The 20,000-nt window shown below is 44.6% G+C and overlaps 2 protein-coding genes across 2 annotated transcripts in view; both read right to left on the bottom strand.

The window, feature by feature from the left end:
* LOC133545648 (ATP synthase subunit C lysine N-methyltransferase-like) overlaps positions 1-6,006 on the bottom strand; it is an 11,328-nt gene extending 5,322 nt beyond the window's left edge. Inside the window, exons 1-4 of the mRNA XM_061891412.1 lie at positions 5,926-6,006; positions 5,547-5,826; positions 1,594-1,731; positions 501-551 (exon numbers count right to left, since the gene is read on the bottom strand). Coding sequence (XP_061747396.1) covers positions 501-551; positions 1,594-1,731; positions 5,547-5,813 — 456 coding nt within the window. The 5' untranslated portion in view covers positions 5,814-5,826; positions 5,926-6,006. The remainder of the gene's footprint in view (positions 1-500; positions 552-1,593; positions 1,732-5,546; positions 5,827-5,925) is intronic.
* Positions 6,007-6,149: 143 nt separating this feature from the next.
* Positions 6,150-20,000, bottom strand: part of LOC133545644 (neuropilin and tolloid-like protein 1) — a 24,710-nt gene continuing 10,859 nt past the window's right edge. Inside the window, exons 5-10 of the mRNA XM_061891409.1 lie at positions 16,652-16,693; positions 14,325-14,452; positions 13,807-14,035; positions 10,869-10,982; positions 10,656-10,800; positions 6,150-9,005 (exon numbers count right to left, since the gene is read on the bottom strand). Of these exons, the coding sequence (XP_061747393.1) occupies positions 8,492-9,005; positions 10,656-10,800; positions 10,869-10,982; positions 13,807-14,035; positions 14,325-14,452; positions 16,652-16,693 (1,172 nt within the window). The 3' untranslated portion in view covers positions 6,150-8,491. The remainder of the gene's footprint in view (positions 9,006-10,655; positions 10,801-10,868; positions 10,983-13,806; positions 14,036-14,324; positions 14,453-16,651; positions 16,694-20,000) is intronic.

Below are 20,000 nucleotides of genomic sequence, written 5' to 3'. Positions count from 1 at the left end.
CCTGCCAGTAACATGAGGGTTCAAAGTTCGATCCCCACTTCCGCCATCCTAGTCACTGCCGTTGTGTCCTTAGGCAAGACACTTTACCCACCTGCTCCCAGTGCCACCCACACTGGTTCAAATGTAACTTAGATATTGGGTTTTCCACTATGTAAAGCGCCTTGAGTCACTAGAGAAAAGCGCTATATAAATATATATATATTTTTTAGGTTGTTTGCTCAATGTAAAGTGCTTTTACTAATGAAATCCATTATTATTAGTAGTATTACTCCATAAATTAGCCGCACCGTTTTAAAAGCCGCAGGGTTCAAAGAGTAGGGAAAAAAAGTAGTGACTTAGAGTCCGGTATTTACGGTAATAGTTTTCTAAGTTTTAACATTTCAACTTTGCTTTTTTGAGTTTTCTTGTTAAATTGTATTTTCACCCTGTGCTGTACAAAAAAACACAGCAAATAATTAAAATGTAGGAAAAGTAAGTGCCAAATAAATAGTGGGACTTACCATTTGAGGCACTCCAAATATGACAACGTTGGTGTATTCTGCAAAGCTGACCTAAAAACAAAAACAAGATGAGTCATCACTAAAATGACGGCGATCCTTGTGTGGTGTGTGAGAATGGACTTACCACCCGGACTAAGTGTAAAACTGACCTTCCATAAGTGTGGTGTGTGAGAATGGACTTACCACCCGGACTAAGTGTAAAACTGACCTTCCATAAGTGTGGTGTGTGAGAATGGACTTACCACCCGGACTAAGTGTAAAACTGACCTTCCATAAGTGTGGTGTGTGAGAATGGACTTACCACCCGGACTAAGTGTAAAACTGACCTTCCATAAGTGTGGTGTGTGAGAATGGACTTACCAGCCGGACTAAGTGTAAAACTGACCTTCCATAAGTGTGGTGTGTGAGAATGGACTTACCACCCGGACTAAGTGTAAAACTGACCTTCCATAAGTGTGGTGTGTGAGAATGGACTTACCACCCGGACTAAGTGTAAAACTGACCTTCCATAAGTGTGGTGTGTGAGAATGGACTTACCACCCGGACTAAGTGTAAAACTGACCTTCCATAAGTGTGGTGTGTGAGAATGGACTTACCACCCGGACTAGGTGTAAAACTGACCTTCCATAAGTGTGGTGTGTGAGAATGGACTTACCACCGGGACTAGGTGTAAAACTGACCTTCCATAAGTGTGGTGTGTGAGAATGGACTTACCACCGGGACTAAGTGTAAAACTGACCTTCCATAAGTGTGGTGTGTGAGAATGGACTTACCACCCGGACTAAGTGTAAAACTGACCTTCCATAAGTGTGGTGTGTGAGAATGGACTTACCACCCGGACTAAGTGTAAAACTGACCTTCCATAAGTGTGGTGTGTGAGAATGGACTTACCACCCGGACTAAGTGTAAAACTGACCTTCCATAAGTGTGGTGTGTGAGAATGGACTTACCACCCGGACTAAGTGTAAAACTGACCTTCCATAAGTGTGGTGTGTGAGAATGGACTTACCACCCGGACTAAGTGTAAAACTGACCTTCCATAAGTGTGGTGTGTGAGAATGGACTTACCACCGGGACTAGGTGTAAAACTGACCTTCCATAAGTCGGAGATGTGAAAGGAGGTGGAGTGGTGGACTCCTTCCCTCCAGGCCTTGTAGCGAGAGTACCACACCAGCCAGGGGTTCAACTCAAAGCCCGAAGCCTGAAATCCACGCCTTGCTGCTGCGATCACCTGTAAAAACAAAGTGTAGTAGTCCTGTGTACGTGCCTCCACTTTGACAGAGTCATCTTTGCTGTAGCGGTGCCTTTTAGCGCTTCCATAGCGAATCTACTGACTGCAGTAAGATGGAAGTGTACACGACTTTGTATTTAGATGAAAGTCCCACCAAGAGAGAATAGAGGAGAAGAAGGTGCTTAGTGACTAAAATGGCGGACACATTTCTGGGATTTATGCAGATCCCAAACACACATCAGCAGGTACCAGCCGCTAGGAAAAGTTGTTTTTGCATAATGTTGCAAAACAAAACACCAGATAAAGTCTCCTACTTAGTCCCATTTAGGGCTCCATAATAATTGAAGCACGGTACGTCTGACTATGCTAGTCCGAATGCTCCGGTACACTTTCACAGCTGAAACATTACAACGTCCTGTGTTATGTTCTATATTCTCAATCAAACAGTAACGTTTTGGTGTTGCTCGCTGCCTAACTTCCTGGCAACATGACTAACTTCCTGCTAACATGACTAACTTCCTGGTAACCTGACTAACTTCCTTGTAGCTTGGCTAACCTCCTGCTAACATGACAAACTTCTTGGTAACATGACAAACTTCCTGGTAACCTGACTAACTTCCTGGCAACATGCCTAACTTCCTGGGAACATGCCTAACTTCCTGGGAACATGCCTAACTTCCTGGCAACATGACTAACTTTCTGGTAACCTGACTAACTTCCTGGCAACCTGCCTAACTTCCTGGCAACATGCTAACTTCTTAGTAAAGTGACTAACTTCATGTTAGCTTGGTTAACTTCCTGGTAACCTGACTAACTTCCTGCTAACATGCCTAATTTCCTGGCACCCTGACTAACTTCCTGGCAACCTGACTAACTTCCTGGTAACCTGACTAACTTCCTGGCAACCTGCCTAACTTCCTGGTAACCTGCCTAACTTCCTGGCAACCTGCCTAACTTCCCGGCAACCTGTCTAACTTCCTGGCAACTTGACTAACTTCCTGGCAACATGACTAACTTTCTACTAACATGAATACCTTCCTGGTAAACTGAATAACTTCCTGCTAGCTTGGCTAACTTTCTGGTAACCTGACTAACTTCCTGCTAACATGACTAATTTCCTGGCAACCTGCCTAACTTCCTGGCAACATGACTAACTTCCTGCTATCATGACCAACTTCCTAGAAAACTGATTAACTTCCTGTTAGCTTGATTAATTTCCTGGCAACCTGACTAACTTCCAGGTAGCTTGGCTAACTTCCTGGCAACCTGACTAACTTCTTGACAGCCTGCCTAACTTCCTGCTAACCTACCCAACTTCCTGGTTGCCTGCCTAACTTCCTGCTAACCTGCCCAACTTCCTGGTTACCTGACTAACTTCCTGACAGCCTGCCTAACTTCCTGACAGCCTGCCTAACTTCCTGCTAACCAGCCCAACTTCCTGGTTGCCTGCCTAAATTCCTGGCACCATGACTAACTTCCTGCTAACATGACTAACTTCCTGGTAAACTGACTAACTTCCTGTTAGCTTGGCTAGCTTCCTGGTAACCTGACTAACTTCCTGCTAACATGCCTAATTTCCTGGCAACCTGACTAACTTCCTGGTAGCTTGGCTAACTTATTGGCAGCCTGACTAACTTCCTGGTAGTTTGACTAACTTCCTGGTAGCTTGACTAACTTCTTGTTAACAAGACTAACTTCCTGGTAACCTGACTAACTTACTGGTAGCTTGGCTAACTTCCTGGTTGTGTGCCTAACTTCCTGCTAAACCTGACTAACTTCCTGGTTGCCTGCCTAACTTCCTGGCAACATGACTAACTTTCTGCTAATATGACTAACTTCCTGGTAAACTGACTAACTTCCTGTCAGCTTGGCTAGCTTCCTGGTAACCTGACTAACTTCCTGCTAACATGCCTAATTTCCTGGCAACCTGACTAACTTCCTGGTAGCTTGGCTAACTTACTGGCAACCTGACTAACTTCCTGGTAGCCTGCCTAACTTCCTGGCACCATGACTTACTTCCTGCTAACATGACTAACTTCCTGGTAAACTGACTAACTTCCTGTCAGCTTGGCTAGCTTCCTGGTAACCTGACTAACTTCCTGGTAGCTTGGCTAACTTATTGGCAGCCTGACTAACTTCCTGGTAGTTTGACTAGCTGGTAGCTTGACTAACTTTCTGGCAGCTTGGCCAACTTCTGGCAGCTTGGCTAACTTCCTGGTAACCTGACTAGCTTCCTGCTAATATGCCTAATTTCCTGGCAACTTTACTAACATTCCGGTAGCTTGGTTAACTTCCTGGCAACCTGACTAACTTCCTGCTAACATGACCAACTTCCTAGTAAAGTGACTAACTTCCTGTTAGCTTGGTTAATTTCCTGGCAACCTGACCAACTTCCTGGTAGCTTGGTTAACTTCCTGGCAACCTGACTAACTTCCTGGTATATTGGCTAACTTCCTAGCAGCCTGACAAACTTCCTGGTAGCTTGGTTAACTTCCTGGCACCATGACTAACTTCCTGCTAACATGACTAACTTCCTGGTAGCTTGGCTAACTTCCTGGTTGTGTGCCTAACTTCCTGCTAACCTGACTAACTTCCTGGTTGCCTACCTAACTTCCTGGCAACATGACTAACTTTCTGCTAACATGAGTAACATCCTGGTAAACTGAGTAACTTCCTGTCAGCTTGGCTAGCTTCCTGGTAACCTGACTAACTTCCTGCTAACATGCCTAATTTCCTGGCAACCTGACTAACTTCCTGGTAGCTTGGCTAACTTCCTGGTTGTGTGCCTAACTTCCTGCTAACCTGACTAACTTCCTGGTTGCCTGCCTAACTTCCTGGCACCATAACTTACTTCCTGCTAACATGACTAACTTCCTGGTAAACTGACTAACTTTCTGTCAGCTTGGCTAGCTTCCTGGTAACCTGACTAACTTCCTGGTAGCTTGGCTAACTTATTGGCAGCCTGACTAACTTCCTGGTAGTTTGACTAACTGGTAGCTTGACTAACTTTCTGGCAGCTTGGCTAACTTTCTGGTAGCTTGGCTAACTTCCTGGTAACCTGACTAGCTTCCTGCTAACATGCCTAATTTCCTGGCAACCTTACTAACATTCCGGTAGCTTGGCTAACTTCCTGGCAACCAGACTAACTTCCTGCTAACATGACCAACTTCCTAGTAAAGTGACTAACTTCCTGTTAGCTTGGTTAATTTCCTGGCAACCTGACCAACTTCCTGGTAGCTTGGTTAACTTCCTGGCAACCTGACTAACTTTCTGATATATTGGCTAACTTCCTAGCAGCCTGACACACTTCCTGGTAGCTTGGTTAACTTCCTGGCATCACGACTAACTTCCTGCTAACATGACTAACTTCCTGGCAGCCTGCCTAACTTCCTGGCAGCTTGGCTAACCTCCTGGCAGCTTGGCTAACTTCCTGGCAGCTTGGCTAACTTCCTGGCAGCTTGGCTAACTTCCTGGTTGCTTAGCTAACTTCCTGGTAGCTTAGCTAACTTCCTGGCAGCTTGCCTAACTTCTGATTTATTTCGATGAAAGTGCAGCAGTTCTGACTGTCATGCGTGTGTTTTGTTTTTAAAATGACTTTCGGCATTTGCAGATTGTTGTTTCTTTGCATTTGTTTCCGCTCCTGCAGTATTTGTGCGTCTTTTTGGCTACTTTCTGTGTTTAAGTTCTGCCGAACAGAACAAACAGTAAATACATTGAAGAGGAACATTTAGGTGCTCATTTAATTTGAAAAAACGTTTTTTTCTTCTAGTAAGTTTCATAGTAGGAAGGAAACAAAGCGTGTTTTAGGAACTTACAATCCTCCCATCTCCGCTGCCAATGTCCACCAGAGTGCCGGAGCTGGCCCGCAGTGCCCGCAGGACATTGTGCACCTGGGCGGGGGTGGCGGGGACAAACGGTAGGCAGACTTTCCTGAGGGCCGGCAGCAAGAAGGGTGTAGTCAGCAAGTAGATGCCGAGCAGAGAACCTCCCAGCAGCCCCGTCAGCAGCACACCCCGCCGGCTGCGGGTGCTCCCCGCCGCACGCTGGCCCGAACTCTCCGGGGGCAGCTCATCTTCCGACATGATAGACTGTCAACTAATACAGAAAAATTGAGAATTTAGCCGACTTTTAAAACATGATTATATGATGTTAGAATGCACGGCGCATGCGTCTTAATAACGGGGTTGTTTTGACCTTTGAGTGCACCGCCAAAATCATTCCGACTTGACACAAGTTCCGCTTCCGCAGACATTTCCGCTGTCTCGCCAAATTTCTTCCCCCCCTACAAAAACCTTCCCCCCATTTACTTCCAGGGTCATTATTAATACAGACATTTTGTTAACGCTATATCTTAAAAATATAACGATATAAATAAAAAATACAGACGTTTTGTGAACGCTATATTATAAAAAATAAAATTCAAAAAACAATTTACAAACACAAGCTATGGGATGACACATTTACTTCCGGGGTCACGTTTCTTTACGTTTCCTCTTACGTCATCCCATAGCTTGTGTTTGTAATTTTTTTTTCTTTTTTTTTACAATATAGCGTTAAAAAAAACGTTAAAAAACGTCTGTATTTTTACAATATATCGTTATATTTTTTATAATATAGCGTTAACAAAAAAACCGTATCAATCATGACCCCAAAGTTGAGGAAGAAACACGACTTGTAATCAACTCATTAAAAATTTAATTTTTCGACATGATAGGCTTTCAACTAATACATAAAAACAGACAATTTAACAGACTTTTAAAACATGATTATATGATGTTAGAATTCACGGCGCATGCGTCTTAATAACTGGGTTGTTTTGACCTTTGAGTGCACCGCCAAAATCATTCCGGCTTGACACAAGGTCCGCCCCCTCGCAGAATGTTCCGCCCTCAACACGACCAGTAGTCGATTTATTAAAAAATGTGTTTTTTTAGCCTATGGCTTTGCAATTTGTTACATATATATATATTTCATTGTAATTACGTTACTTTATTGAGTTTACAACCCCCTGGCGCTTTTTTGTACTTATTTTGATTATTATTTCTTAATTGTTTTTAAATGTTGCAATTTGAAAAATAAAGCTTTATTAAAAAAAAGTCATTTTTCGACATGATATACTTATATAATTATATGATGTTAAAATGCACGGCGCGTATTTTGTAATAACCGGGTTGTTTTACATTTGCGTGCACTGCCAAAAACATTCCGACTTGACACAGGTTCCGCCCCCTCGAAGACATTTCCGCCCTGCCAGTTGAGGAAGAAACACGACTTGTAATCGACTCATTAAAAATTTGATTTTTCGACATGATAGGCTTTCAACCAATACATAAAAACAGACAATTTAGCAGACTTTTAAAACATGATTATATGATGTTAGAATTCACGGCGCATGCGTCTTAATAACTGGGTTGTTTTGACCATTGAGTGCATCACCAAAATCATTCCGACTCGACACAAGTTTCGCCCTTCGCAGACATTAAGAAACACGACTTGTACTGGTTTTATTAAAAAAAGGTAATTTTCCGACATGACAGACTTTCATCTAAAACACAATAACGGATAATTTAGCCGGACGCGCCGTCTTTTAAAATATATTTATATGATGTTAGAATGCACGGCGCGCGCTTTTTAATAACTGGATTGTTTGACCTTTGAGTGCACCACTAAAATTATTCCGATCTGACACAAGTTCCGCCCCTTGCAGACATTACCGCCCTGCCAGTTGGGGAAGAAACACGACTTGTAATTGATTTATCAAAAATTTCATTTTTCGACATGATTGGCTTTCACCATTACATAAAAAAGTATAATTTAGCTGGCTGCACCGGCTTTTAAAACATAATTATATGATGTTAAAATGGACAGCACATTGGCTGGGGGGCGGGACTTCCGGGGAAGATAAGTACGTGACGTTGTTTGACAGGAAGTTAGGCGTTTGAGAGTGTTTTGTACTTATTTTGATTATTATTTCTCAACTGTTTGTAAATGTTGCAATTTTAAAATAAAGGTTTATAAAAAATATATTATAAAAAAATATTGCCGGGAGTTGTTTTTCTACATAAATGTCCTTCCATTTCCTAACGCTTATTCCCTTTGGGGTCGCAGGGGGGCGCTGGTGCCTATCACAGCTACAATCGGCGGAAGGTGGTGTACACCCTGGACAAGTCGCCCTCATCGCAGAGCTGCATAAATGTTGATTTATGAAAGTTAGGCCTACATTTTGTAATTGGCTTAATGAGTTATAATTATCAATCAAATCTCGGAGAATAATTAGGTGTACAAAATCCCTTAAATTGATAACCTTGTTAAAACATTTAAAGTGATTTAGGTTGCCTTTTTTGTTGTATTTTTATTTGTTAGTATTAATAATCTATCTGTATTAGCTTTTGTTTTCTTTCCTTGATGTTTGTGTGTATGTTTGTGGTTCCATAAAAAAATAAGTTAAAAAAAACATTGGAGTTGCGTGGTTGAATTGCACATCTTGTGCAATAAAGACGAGACAAAGAAAGGCGTGGTGTGAGCCTACATTCCTAAATCATCACAATACTTTTTAATAACTGGCTTGTTTTGAGCTTGGAGTGCATAAGATAATCTATTTTTGTTGTTGTTGTAGTTAAAACCTTTTTGAAATTGATTCTACAATAGCTAAACTTTAATATCGGCTTGTTTACTCAAATGAGAGGGGGGGGGGGGAATAAATATATATATGTATATAATTTGCATATCAGTTTAGAGTGTGTAAGGAGGTAGTGACACATCAGAAGTCGTTGGACAGAGTACGATGGACGGCGTGCTCCATGCCGTGAAGATGGTAGTTGTGGTGGCGGCTGGTGGTTGGAGCGTCATCCATCATCAGATCGTCATCCTCGCCTCTGTAGCCCTCGCCGCCATCCTGGGAGTAGCTGTGCTTCATCACCAGGATGTTCCTGTGAGCGGCCGGGGTGGCGTGGCGGGCGAGCCGCGGCGACTGCTGGCCGGCCATCCCCGGGGGCAGCTGATTGAGGTGCGCGGCGGCCCCCTCCGGGTCCGCCACGGCGGCCTCTCTCAGGCCGAGGCTGCTGCGGCTGCCGTGCACGCTGCCGCCCTGCTGGGAGCCGCAGTGGTGGTCGCGGATGCACTTGGAGGAGGAGCGGCGCAGCTTGTGGGACTTGTCGAACTCCTCCGCCACGGCGGCGTCGGTCAGGTCGCCCGACGGGACGTGTCGCAACGTGCACAGCTCGTAGTGGGGGGGCTCCAGACCCGGGTGGAGGAGGGCGGGGTCAAAGTCATCTCTGAGGGTACAAACAAACACAAACAAAATATACATACATATGTTTGTATGTAGGTGTGGGAAAAATCACAAAACTACTTCATCTCTACAGAACTGTTTCATGAGGAGAAAATCTCCTGATGATTGATCAGTGTGTAAAGGTTATCACCACATGGGCTAAGGAACACTTCAGAAAACCACTGTCAGTAACTACAGTTGGTCGCTACATCTGTAAGTGCAAGTTAAAACTTTACGATGCAAAGCCAAAGCCATTTATCAACAACACCCAGAAATGCTGCCAGCTTTGTGGGCCCGAGCTCATCTAAGATGGACTGATGCAAAGTGGTAAAGTGTTCTGTGGTCTGACGAGTCCACATTTCAAATTATATTCGGAAACTGTGGACGTGGTGTCATCCGGACAAAATCCATATATGGATTTTCTCCTGATGATTGAGGGAACCCCTCATGAAACAGTTCTGTAGAGATGAAGTAGTTTTGTGATTTTTCCCACACATACATATTGGGCTCTACCCCGGTATCGAGCACTATTCTCTGGATAATCCAATCAAGATATATATGTTTGTATGTATCCATCCATCTTTTTCCGCTTATCCGAGGTCGGGTCGCGGGGGCAGCAGCCTAAGCAGGGAAGCCCTGCTTCTCCTCTCCCCAGCCACTTGGTCCAGCTCTTCCCAGGGGATCCCGAGGCGTTCCCAGGTCAGCCGGGAGACATAGTCTTCCCAACGTATACAGTGGGGCAAAAAAGTATTTAGTCAGCCAGCGATTGTGCAAGTTCTCCCACTTAAAATGATGACAGAGGTCTGTCATTTTCATCATAGGTACACTTCAACTGTGAGAGACAGAATGTGGAAAAAAAAATCTAGGAATTTTAAAGAATTTATTTGTAAATGATGGTGGAAAATAAGTATTTGGTCAAGCATTCAAAGCTCTCACTGATGGAAGGAGGTTTTGGCTCCAAATCTCAGGATACATGGCCCCATTCATTCTTTCCTTAACACGGACCAATCGTCCTGTCCCCTTAGCGGAAAAACAGCCCCAAAGCATGATGTTTCCACCCCCATGCTTCACAGTAGGTATGGTGTTCTTGGGATGCAACTCGGTATTCTTTATACCAAAATGGATACATGGATGATACAGCAGAGGATTGGGAGGATGTCATGTGGTCAGATGAAACCAAAATAGAACTTTTTGGTATAAACTCAACTGCTGGTGTTTGGAGGAAGAAGAATACTGAGTTGCATCCCAAGAACACCATACCTACTGTGAAGCATGGGGGTGTAAACATCATGCTTTTGGGCTGTTTGTCTGCTAAGAGGACAGGACGATTGATCCGTGTTAAGGAAAGAATGAATGGGGCCATGTATCCTGAGATTTTCAGCCAAAACCTCCTTCCATCAGTGAGAGCTTTGAATGGTTGACTTATTTTCCACCATCATTTACAAATAAATTCTTTAAAATTCCTACAATGTGAATTCCTGGATTTTTTTTCCACATCCTGTCTCTCACAGTTGAAGTGTACCTATGATGAAAATGACAGACATCTGTCATCATTTGAAGTGGGAAAACTTGCACAATCTCTGGCTGACTAAATACTTTTTTGCCCCTCTATATAAATATATATATATAAAGAGTTGAAAAGAGATCAAGCAACCTGCGGATGATGTACTTCTTGCGAGGCTGTTTGACTTGGATGATGACAGAGATGACCAGCAGGACCACCACCAGGCTGCAGGTCACCCCGATGATGGTGAGGTTGGTGTGGTCCAGAGAGTCCAGTATGCTGGGCTTCCTCTTCTCTGCTCAAACACCACAGGGGAAATAAAAGTCAGGGTTTCAGACACGGTAGTGGTGTTGGTGGTCACACCTTTGCAGTGGTTCTCGTCCCAGGGGTAGACACAGTTCTGGATGCCGTTGCAGACCAAGGTGTGGTTGATGCACATGTTGCTGTGGCAAAAGAAAGTATCTCCTTCACACGGAGCTGGAAGACAATAAGTCACATGGTTGTGCTGCTGCTAGTTTGATACTGACAATCCAGACATGGGGCTAGTTTTACTACAAAAAGGTGTGTACTAGGAGTGGGCGTGGTCAGGTGATCTACAACAGTCATGTTGAGTAAAAGGTAAATAAAAGGAGAACACAATGACAGGGAAAGGTCCTGCTTTTGTACGTGTGTGCGTTTTTGTGTGTATGAATGACTATTTGGAGCAAAATTGGTGTTTTTCTTAGCGTTTTTTCTTAATTGTTCGACATTCTATTGGCCAGCTCTTAATCAGTTTGTAATATTACAAACCACCAGAAGCAGTGAAGTTGTCACGTTATGTAAATAATAATAATAATAATAATAATAATTGTACGGGAGCCTGTAAAGGACTGTATAGTTCACCTTAGGGGGGATGACTACAATTATTTAATATTTATTTACGAATCTAATCTAAGAGGGAGCGAGAGGAGACGGCTTATAAAGTTCAACAATTTACTGTACAGCCAAATAAACATACAATAATCAGATTTTATTTGGGGGGAAAAAAGCACTTTATGTTGAGCAAACAACCTCAAAGTGCCACAGTGTAAAAAAATAACAATAATAATATTAATAATAATAACAAATAAATTAAATATAAAAGTAGAAAAAGGCCAATAGCTAGAACCAGCATGCATTTCTACAGAAAGGCTTTTCTAAAAAGAAGGGTTTTTAAGCCCTTTTTTAAAAGCATCCACAGTCTGTGGTGCCCTCAGGTGGTCAGGGAGAGCGTTCCACAGACTGGGAGCAGCAGAGCAGAAAGCCCCGTCACCCATAGTTCGTAGTTTTATCCGTGGAGGTTGGAGGAGGTTAGCCTGTTTGGAGCGGAGGTGTCGTGTGGAGGATTTGGGGGTGAGCAGTTCTTGGTACGATAAATAAAAAGAGAATACAATAATTTGCAAAACCTTTTCAACTTATACTCAATTGAATAGACTGCAAAGACAAGATATTTCATCTTCACACTGACAAACTTATATATTACAAACTAAATATTAGCTCATTTGGAATTTGACGCCGGCAACATTTTTCTAAAAAGCTGAAACAAGTGGCAAAAAAGAGTGAGAAAGTTGAGGAATCCTCATCAAAGACTTATTTGGAACATCCCCACAGGTGTTCAGGCTAATTGGGAACAGGTGGGTGCCATGATTGGCTATAAAAAGAAGGACGGGGCGAGGGTCACCACTTTGTCAACAAATGCCTGAGCAAATTGTTTAAGAACAACATTTCTCAACCAGCTATTGCAAGGAATTTAGGGATTTCACCATCTACGCTCCGTAATATCATCAAAAGGTTCAGAGAATGTGGATAAATCACTGCAGGTAAGCCATGATATAACGCGCCTTCCATCCCTCAGGCGCTACTGCATCAAAAAGCCACATCAGTGTGTAAAGGATATCACCACATGGGCTCAGGAACACTTCAGAAAACCACTGTCAGTAACTACAGTTGGTCGCTACATCTGTAACTGCGAGTTAAAACTCTACTATGCAAAGCCAAAGCCATTTATCAACAACACCCAGAAATGCCGCCAGCTTTGTGGGCCCGAGCTCATCTAAGATGGACTGATGCAAAGTGGTAAAGTGTTCTGTGGTCTGACGAGTCCTCCGGACCAAAGAGGAAAATAACCATCCGGATTGTTATCAACGCAAAGTTGAAAAGCCAGCGTGTGTGATGGTATGGAGGTGCATTAGTGCCCAAGGCATGGGTAACTTACACATCTGTGAAGGCACCATTTATGCTGAATGGTCCATACAGGTTTTGGAGCAACATATGTTGTCATCCAAGCAACGTTTTCATGGACGCCCCTGCTTATTTCAGCAAGACAATGCCAAGCCACATTCAGCACGTGTTACAACAGCGTGGCTTCGTAGTAAAAGAGTGCGGGTACTTTCCTGGCCCGCCTGCAGTCCAGACCTGTCTCCCATGGAAAATGTGGGGCGGCATAGCTCGGTTGGTAGAGTGGACGTGCCAGCAACTTGAGGGTTGCAGGTTCGATTCCCGCTTGTGCCATCCTAGTTACTGCCGTTGTGTCCTTGGGCAAGACGCTTTACCCACCTGCTCCCAGTGCCACCCACACTGGTTTAAATGTAACTTAGATATACGTTGTCACTATGTAAAGCACTTTGAGTCACTTGAGAAAGGCGCTATATAAATATAATTCACTTCACTTCATTATGAAGCATAAAATACGACAGCGGAGACCCCGGACTGTTGAAGGACTGAAGCTCTACATAAAACAAGAATGGGAAAGAATTCCACTTTCAAAGCTTCAACAATTAGTTTCCTCAGTACCCAAACGTTTATTGAGTGTTGTTAAAAGAAAAGGTGATGTAACACAGTGGTGAACATGCCCTTTCCCAACTACTTTGGCACATGTTGCAGCCATGAAAATTTAAGTTGATTATTATTTGCAAAAAGCAAAAAAGTTTATGAGTTTGAACATCAAATAAGTTGTCTTTGTAGCATATTCAACAGAATATGGCTTGAAAATGATTTGCAAATCATTGTATTCTGTTTATATTTACATCTAACACAATTTCCCAACTCATGTGGAAATGGGGTTTGTGTACATTTGAGGGTCGTTTATCTGATTTACTCATATTGTCCACAAGATGGCAGCAAATACGCGTCATTCAGAGACTGGCTGGTTTTTAGGATAAATGAGAAAGTCTTCCACCATCTTATTGGGGTCACTGATGTAGAACGAGCACAAGTCATAAAAGTGGATGAAATGGTGTGATTTGGGCAGAGCCCCGGAAAGAGAAGAGATGCGTGCACTCACGGTCAAGGAAGGTCGTGAAGAGGATCTTGAACTTGCTTTTCCTGCTCCCTTCGTCGGCCCAGAGCCGCACCACGCCCACGGAGGAGGTGAGCATCACCTCGTTGGCCACGGTGGAGCAGAACTTGTTCTTCAGGTGCTCCACCGAGCTGCTGCCGTCGTAGATGGCCACAAAGTTACGCTTGCACTCGTTGGAGTTGTGCATCTCGTACTCCAGGAAGCGCATGTAGATCTGGGGAGGCAGAACACCGCTCCTTCTTTACCTTTCCAAATGATGCCAACATCAACTAGTACTCAAACTTTTGTTGTTGTTAGGTCAGAGGACGCCAGGGTGGACATGACTTGCAACTACCAACTATAGTTGGTCGCTACATCTGTAAGTGGAAGTTAAAACTCTACTATGCAAAGCCACAACCATTTATCAACAACACCCAGAAATACTTGGCTGGGCCCGAGCTCATCTAAGATGGACTGATGCAAAGTGGAACGTGGGGGCTCACGATCTTATGACTGAAACAGACCTTAGCTTTTGGGGGGGCGTGGATATGCCACCTGCAGTCCACGGCCTCGGTCTGCAGGGCTCGCTTCTCCCTGCTGATCTGAGCGGACTCCACGTAGCCTTCAGGGCCGCTCAGGTCAAACTCACAGACTGAGGACGACAATATATAATATTACATATAATTTTCATAACTATAGATACTATATAATCATCATAACTATATTTTATATTTAATCATCACAACAATATATCATACAAACCCTGTTTCCATATGAGTTGGGAAATTGTGTTAGATGTAAATATAAACAGAATACAATGATTTGCAAATCATTTTCAAGCCATATTCACTTGAATATGCTACAAAGACAACATATTTGATGTTCAAACTCATAAACTTTATTTTTTTGGGGCAAATAATAATTAACTTAGAATTTCATGGCTGCAACACGTGCCAAAGTAGTTGGGAAAGGGCATGTTCACCACTGTGTTACATCACCTTTTCTTTTAACAACACTCAATAAACGTTTGGGAACTGAGGAAAGTAATTGTTGAAGCTTTGAAAGTGGAATTCTTTCCCATTCTTGTTTTATGTAGAGCTTCAGTCCTTCAACAGTCCGGGGTCTCCGCTGTCCTATTTTACGCTTCATAATGCGCCACACATTTTCCATCGGAGACAGGTCTGGACTTTTACTACGAAGCCAAGCTGTTGTAACACGTGGCTTGGCATTGTTTTGCTGAAATAAGCAGGGGCGTCCAAGATAACGTTGCTTGGATGACAACATATGTTGTTCCAAAACCTGTATGTACCTTTCAGCGTTAATGGTGCCTTCACAGATGTGTAAGTTACCCATGCCTTGGGCCCAAATGCACCCCCATACCATCACACATGCTGGCTTTTGAATTTTGCGCCTATAACAATCCGGATGGTTATTTTCCTCTTTGTTCCCGAGGACACCACGTCCTCAGTTTCCAAATATAATTTAAAATGTGGACTCGTTAGACCCCGGAACACCTTTCCACTTTGCATCAGTTCATCTTAGATGAGCTCAGGCCCAGTGAAGCCGGCGGGGTTCCTGGGTGTTGTTGATGAATGGCTTTCGCTCTGCATAGCAGTTTTAACTTGCACTTACAGACGTAGCGACCAACTGTAGTTACTGACAGTGGTTTTATTAAGTGTTCCTGAGCCCATGTGGTGATATCCTTTACATACTGATGTCGGTTTTTGATGCAGTACCGCCTGAGGGATCAAATGTCCGTAATATCATCGCTTACGTGCAGTGATTTCTCCAGATTTTCTGAACCTTTTGATGATTTTACAGACCGTTGATGGTAAAATCCCTACATTCCTTGCAATAGCCTTATGGCGACCCATCAGCGTTCTTGTTCTGTAACCCTGTACACTGATTGTTTGTCTAATCTTGAACAGGTTTGTGCTGAAAACAAAGTTTCGTTGTACTTGTTGCAATGACAATAAAGTGAAGTGAATTATGTTTATATAGCGCTTTTTCTTTAGTGACTCAGAGCGCTTTACATAGTGAAACCCAATATCTAAGTTACATTTAAAGCAGTGTGGGTGGCACTGGGAGCAGGTGGGTAAAGTGTCTTGCCCAAGGACACAACGGCAGGGACTAGGATGGCGAAAGCGGGAATCGAACCTGCAACCCTCAAGTTGCTGGCACGGGTACTCTACCAACCGAGCTACTAATAAAGACCTACCTACCTACCTAGCTTGTTGAGAAGTGTTGTTCTAAAACTGTTCGACAATTTGCTTACGAATCATGGCACCCACCTGTTCCCCAATTAGCCTGCACACCTGTGGGATGTTCCAAATAAGTGTTTGATGAGCATTCCTCAACTTTATCAATATTTAGTGCCAAATTTCCCAACTTCTTTGTCACGTGTTGCTGGCATCAAATTCTAAAGTTAATTATTATTTTCAAAAAAGAAAATGTTTATGAGTTTGAACATCAAATATGTTGTCTTGGTAGCATATTCAACTGAATATGGCTTGAAAAGGATTTGCAAATCTTTGTATTCTGTTTATATTTGCATCTAACATAATTTCCCAAATCATATGGAAACTGGGTTTGTAATTATTCTGCCCTTGCTACTCGTTTCCAGCGTGCGCAGCTAGACAGATAGTTAACAACGTGAAGACACAGGAAGCTACGTTTTGTTGATGTTTGATGTTCCTTCTTTCTTTTTTCCCCGCTGTCGCCCCCTGCTGGGCGGCAGGAGTACCACATACATGAGCCACCCCGGTATGAATGGTTTCATGAAGACTATCTGGGTGTTGTTGGGCGGGCCAAATGAAAGGCTAGTGCATGTTTGTTGTGTGGTAACACTTACACGGCAGTGCCGGCAGCTCTCCAACGCCTTTGAACTCAGGATCTAAAAAGAGAAAAGAGAAGATTGGTTATGAAATAATCATTTTGAAGGTGGGTGAGGTGAGGGAATTCCGACTTGTTTGGATCAGCAGAAGCAGACAAAAACTGAGGAGGACGTCCCTAAGACCACACGTGTTTAAATGTTGCCTTCTGAAGCTCGGAGCCGATGGCTCTACTTGCCAGCTGGATTATAAAAGCAGATTTGCCATCTTGGTTCTTAATAATCCTCTCATGTTTCTTGGACGGATTATTCACTTTCATTCCTATCTGAGGCCAAGTACAACAATGCAGTGCCAGGACTTCATCCAATAGAAGGATTACGTCCGCAATAATTCTATCTAAAGCTTTCTGTTCCACACACACGTGTGTGTGTTGTATACAGTGGTGGTCAAAAGTGTACGTACACTTGTAAAGAACATGATGTCATGGCTGTCTGGACTTTCCATTAATTGTTATTTTGTTGTGATGTAGTGATTGGAGCACATACTTGTTGCTCACAAAAAACATTCATGAAGTTTGCTTCTTTTATGAATTTATTATGGCTCTACTGAAAATGTGAGCTGGGTCAAAAGTATACGTACAGCAATGTTAATATTTGCTTACATGTCCCTTGGATTCCTCAATTTTTGTAAATGACATGATAATTTAAAAAAAAATATATATATGTGTGTGTGTGTGTGTGTGTGGGAAAAATCACAAAACTACTTCATCTCTACAGAACTGTTTCATGATGGGTTCCCTCAATCGTCAGGAGACAAAAATCTCTTAACGATTGAGGGAACCCCTCATGAAACAGTTCTGTAGAGATGAAGTAGTTTTGTGATTTTTCCCACACTTACATATAGTGCTCTACCACGGTATCGAGCACTATTCTCTGGATAATCTAATGAAGACATACATATATATATATATATATATGTATATATATATATATATCTCCTCTCTGAGCTGCTACCTTACCGTGGTAGAGGAGTTTGCGTGTCCCAATGATCCTAGGAGCTATGTTGTCTGGGGGTTTTCATGCCCCCTGGTAGGGTCTCCCAAGACAAACAGGTCCTAGGTGAGTGATCAGACAAAGAGCAGCTCAAAGACTTCTATGGAATTACAACGAAATGAACCCAGATTTCCCTCGCCCGGACGTGGGTCACCGGGGCCCCGCTCTGGAGCCAGGCCCGGAGTTGGGGCACGATGGCGAGCGCCTGGTGGTCGGGCCTGTTCCCATGGGGCCCGGCCGGGCACAGCCCGAAGAGGCAACGTGGGTCATCCCTCCAATGGGCTCACCACTCATAGGAGGGGCCATAGAGGTCGGGTGCATTGTGAGCTGGGCGGCAGCCGAAGACAGGGCACTTGGCGGTCCGATCCTCGGCTACAGAAGCTAGCTCTTGGGACGTGGAACGTCACCTCACTGGGGGGGAAGGAGCCTGAGCTAGTGCGCGAGGTAGAGAAGTTCCGGCTGGATATAGTAGGACTCACCTCGACGCACAGCAAGGGCTCTGGAACCAGTTCTCTCGAGAGGGACTGGACCCTCTTCCACTCTGGCGTTGCCGGCAGTGAGAGGCGACGAGCTGGGGTGGCAATTCTGGTTTCCCCCCGGCTCAAAGCCTGTACGTTTGAGTTCAACCCAGTGGACGAGAGGGTAGCTTCCCTTCGCCTTCGGGTGGGGGGACGGGTCCTGACTGTTGTTTGTGCTTACGCACCAAACAGCAGTTCAGAATACCCACCCTTTTTGGGTACACTCGAGGGAGTACTGGAAAGTGCTCCTCCGGGTGATTCCCTTGTCCTACTGGGAGACTTCAACGCTCATGTTGGCAACGACAGTGAAACCTGGAGAGGCGTGATTGGGAAGAATGGTCGCCCGGATCTAAACCCGAGTGGTGTTTTGTTATTGGACTTTTGTGCTCGTCACAGTTTGTCGATAACAAACACCATGTTCAAACATAAGGGTGTCCATATGTGCACTTGGCACCAGGACACCCTAGGCCGCAGTTCCATGATCGACTTTGTAGTTGTGTCATCGGATTTGCGGCCTTATGTTTTGGACACTAGGGTGAAGAGAGGGGCGGAGCTTTCTACCGATCACCACCTGGTGGTGAGTTGGCTGCGATGGTGGGGGAGGATGCCGGACAGACCTGGCAGGCCCAAACGCATTGTGAGGGTCTGCTGGGAACGTCTGGCAGAGTCTCCTGTCAGAGAGAGTTTCAATTCACACCTCCGGGAGAACTTTGAACATGTCACGAGGGAGGTGCGGGACATTGAGTCCGAGTGGACCATGTTCCGAACCTCTATTGTCGAGGCGGCTGATTGGAGCTGTGGCCGCAAGGTTGTTGGTGCCTGTCGTGGCGGTAATACCAGAACCCGTTGGTGGACACCAGCAGTGAGGGATGCCGTCAAGCTGAAGAAGGAGTCCTATCGGGTTCTTTTGGCTCATAGGACTCCGGAGGCAGTGGACGGGTACCGACGGGCCAAGCGGTGTGCAGCTTTAGCGGTCGCGGAGGCAAAAACTCGGACATGGGAAGAGTTCGGGGAAGCCATGGAAAACGACTTCCGGACGGCTTCGAAGCAATTCTGGACCACCATACGGCGCCTCAGGAAGGGGAAGCAGTGCACTATCAACACCGTGTATGGTGCGGATGGTGTTCTGCTGACTTCGACTGCGGATGTTGTGGATCGGTGGAGGGAATACTTCGAAGACCTCCTCAATCCCACCAACACGTCTTTCTTTGAGGAAGCGGTGCCTGGGGAATCTGTAGTGGACTCTCCTATTTCTGAGGCTGAGGTCGCTGAGGTAGTTAAAAAGCTCCTCGGCGGCAAGGCCCCGGGGGTGGATGAGATCCGCCCGGAGTTCCTTAAGGCTCTGGATGATGTGGGGCTGTCTTGGTTGACAAGACTCTGCAGCATCGCGTGGACATCGGGGGCGGTACCTCTGGATTGGCAGACCGGGGTGGTGGTCCCTCTCTTTAAGAAGGGGGACCGGAGGGTGTGTTCCAACTATCGTGGGATCACACTCCTCAGCCTTCCCGGTAAGGTTTATTCAGGTGTACTGGAGAGGAGGCTTCGCCGGATAGTCGAACCTCGGATTCAGGAGGAACAGTGTGGTTTTCGTCCTGGTCGTGGAACTGTGGACCAGCTCTATACTCTCGGCAGGGTTCTTGAGGGTGCATGGGAGTTTGCCCAACCAGTCTACATGTGCTTTGTGGACTTGGAGAAGGCATTCGACCGTGTCCCTCGGGAAGTCCTGTGGGGAGTGCTCAGAGAGTATGGGGTATCGGAATGTCTTATTGTGGCAGTCCGCTCCCTGTATGATCAGTGTC

This window comes from Nerophis ophidion, linkage group LG28, assembly GCF_033978795.1.
Source record: "Nerophis ophidion isolate RoL-2023_Sa linkage group LG28, RoL_Noph_v1.0, whole genome shotgun sequence".
In the NCBI taxonomy this organism is placed as follows: domain Eukaryota; kingdom Metazoa; phylum Chordata; class Actinopteri; order Syngnathiformes; family Syngnathidae; genus Nerophis; species Nerophis ophidion.
The sequence above is the reverse complement of the archived record's forward strand: the minus strand, read 5'-3'. Positions and strand labels throughout refer to the sequence as shown.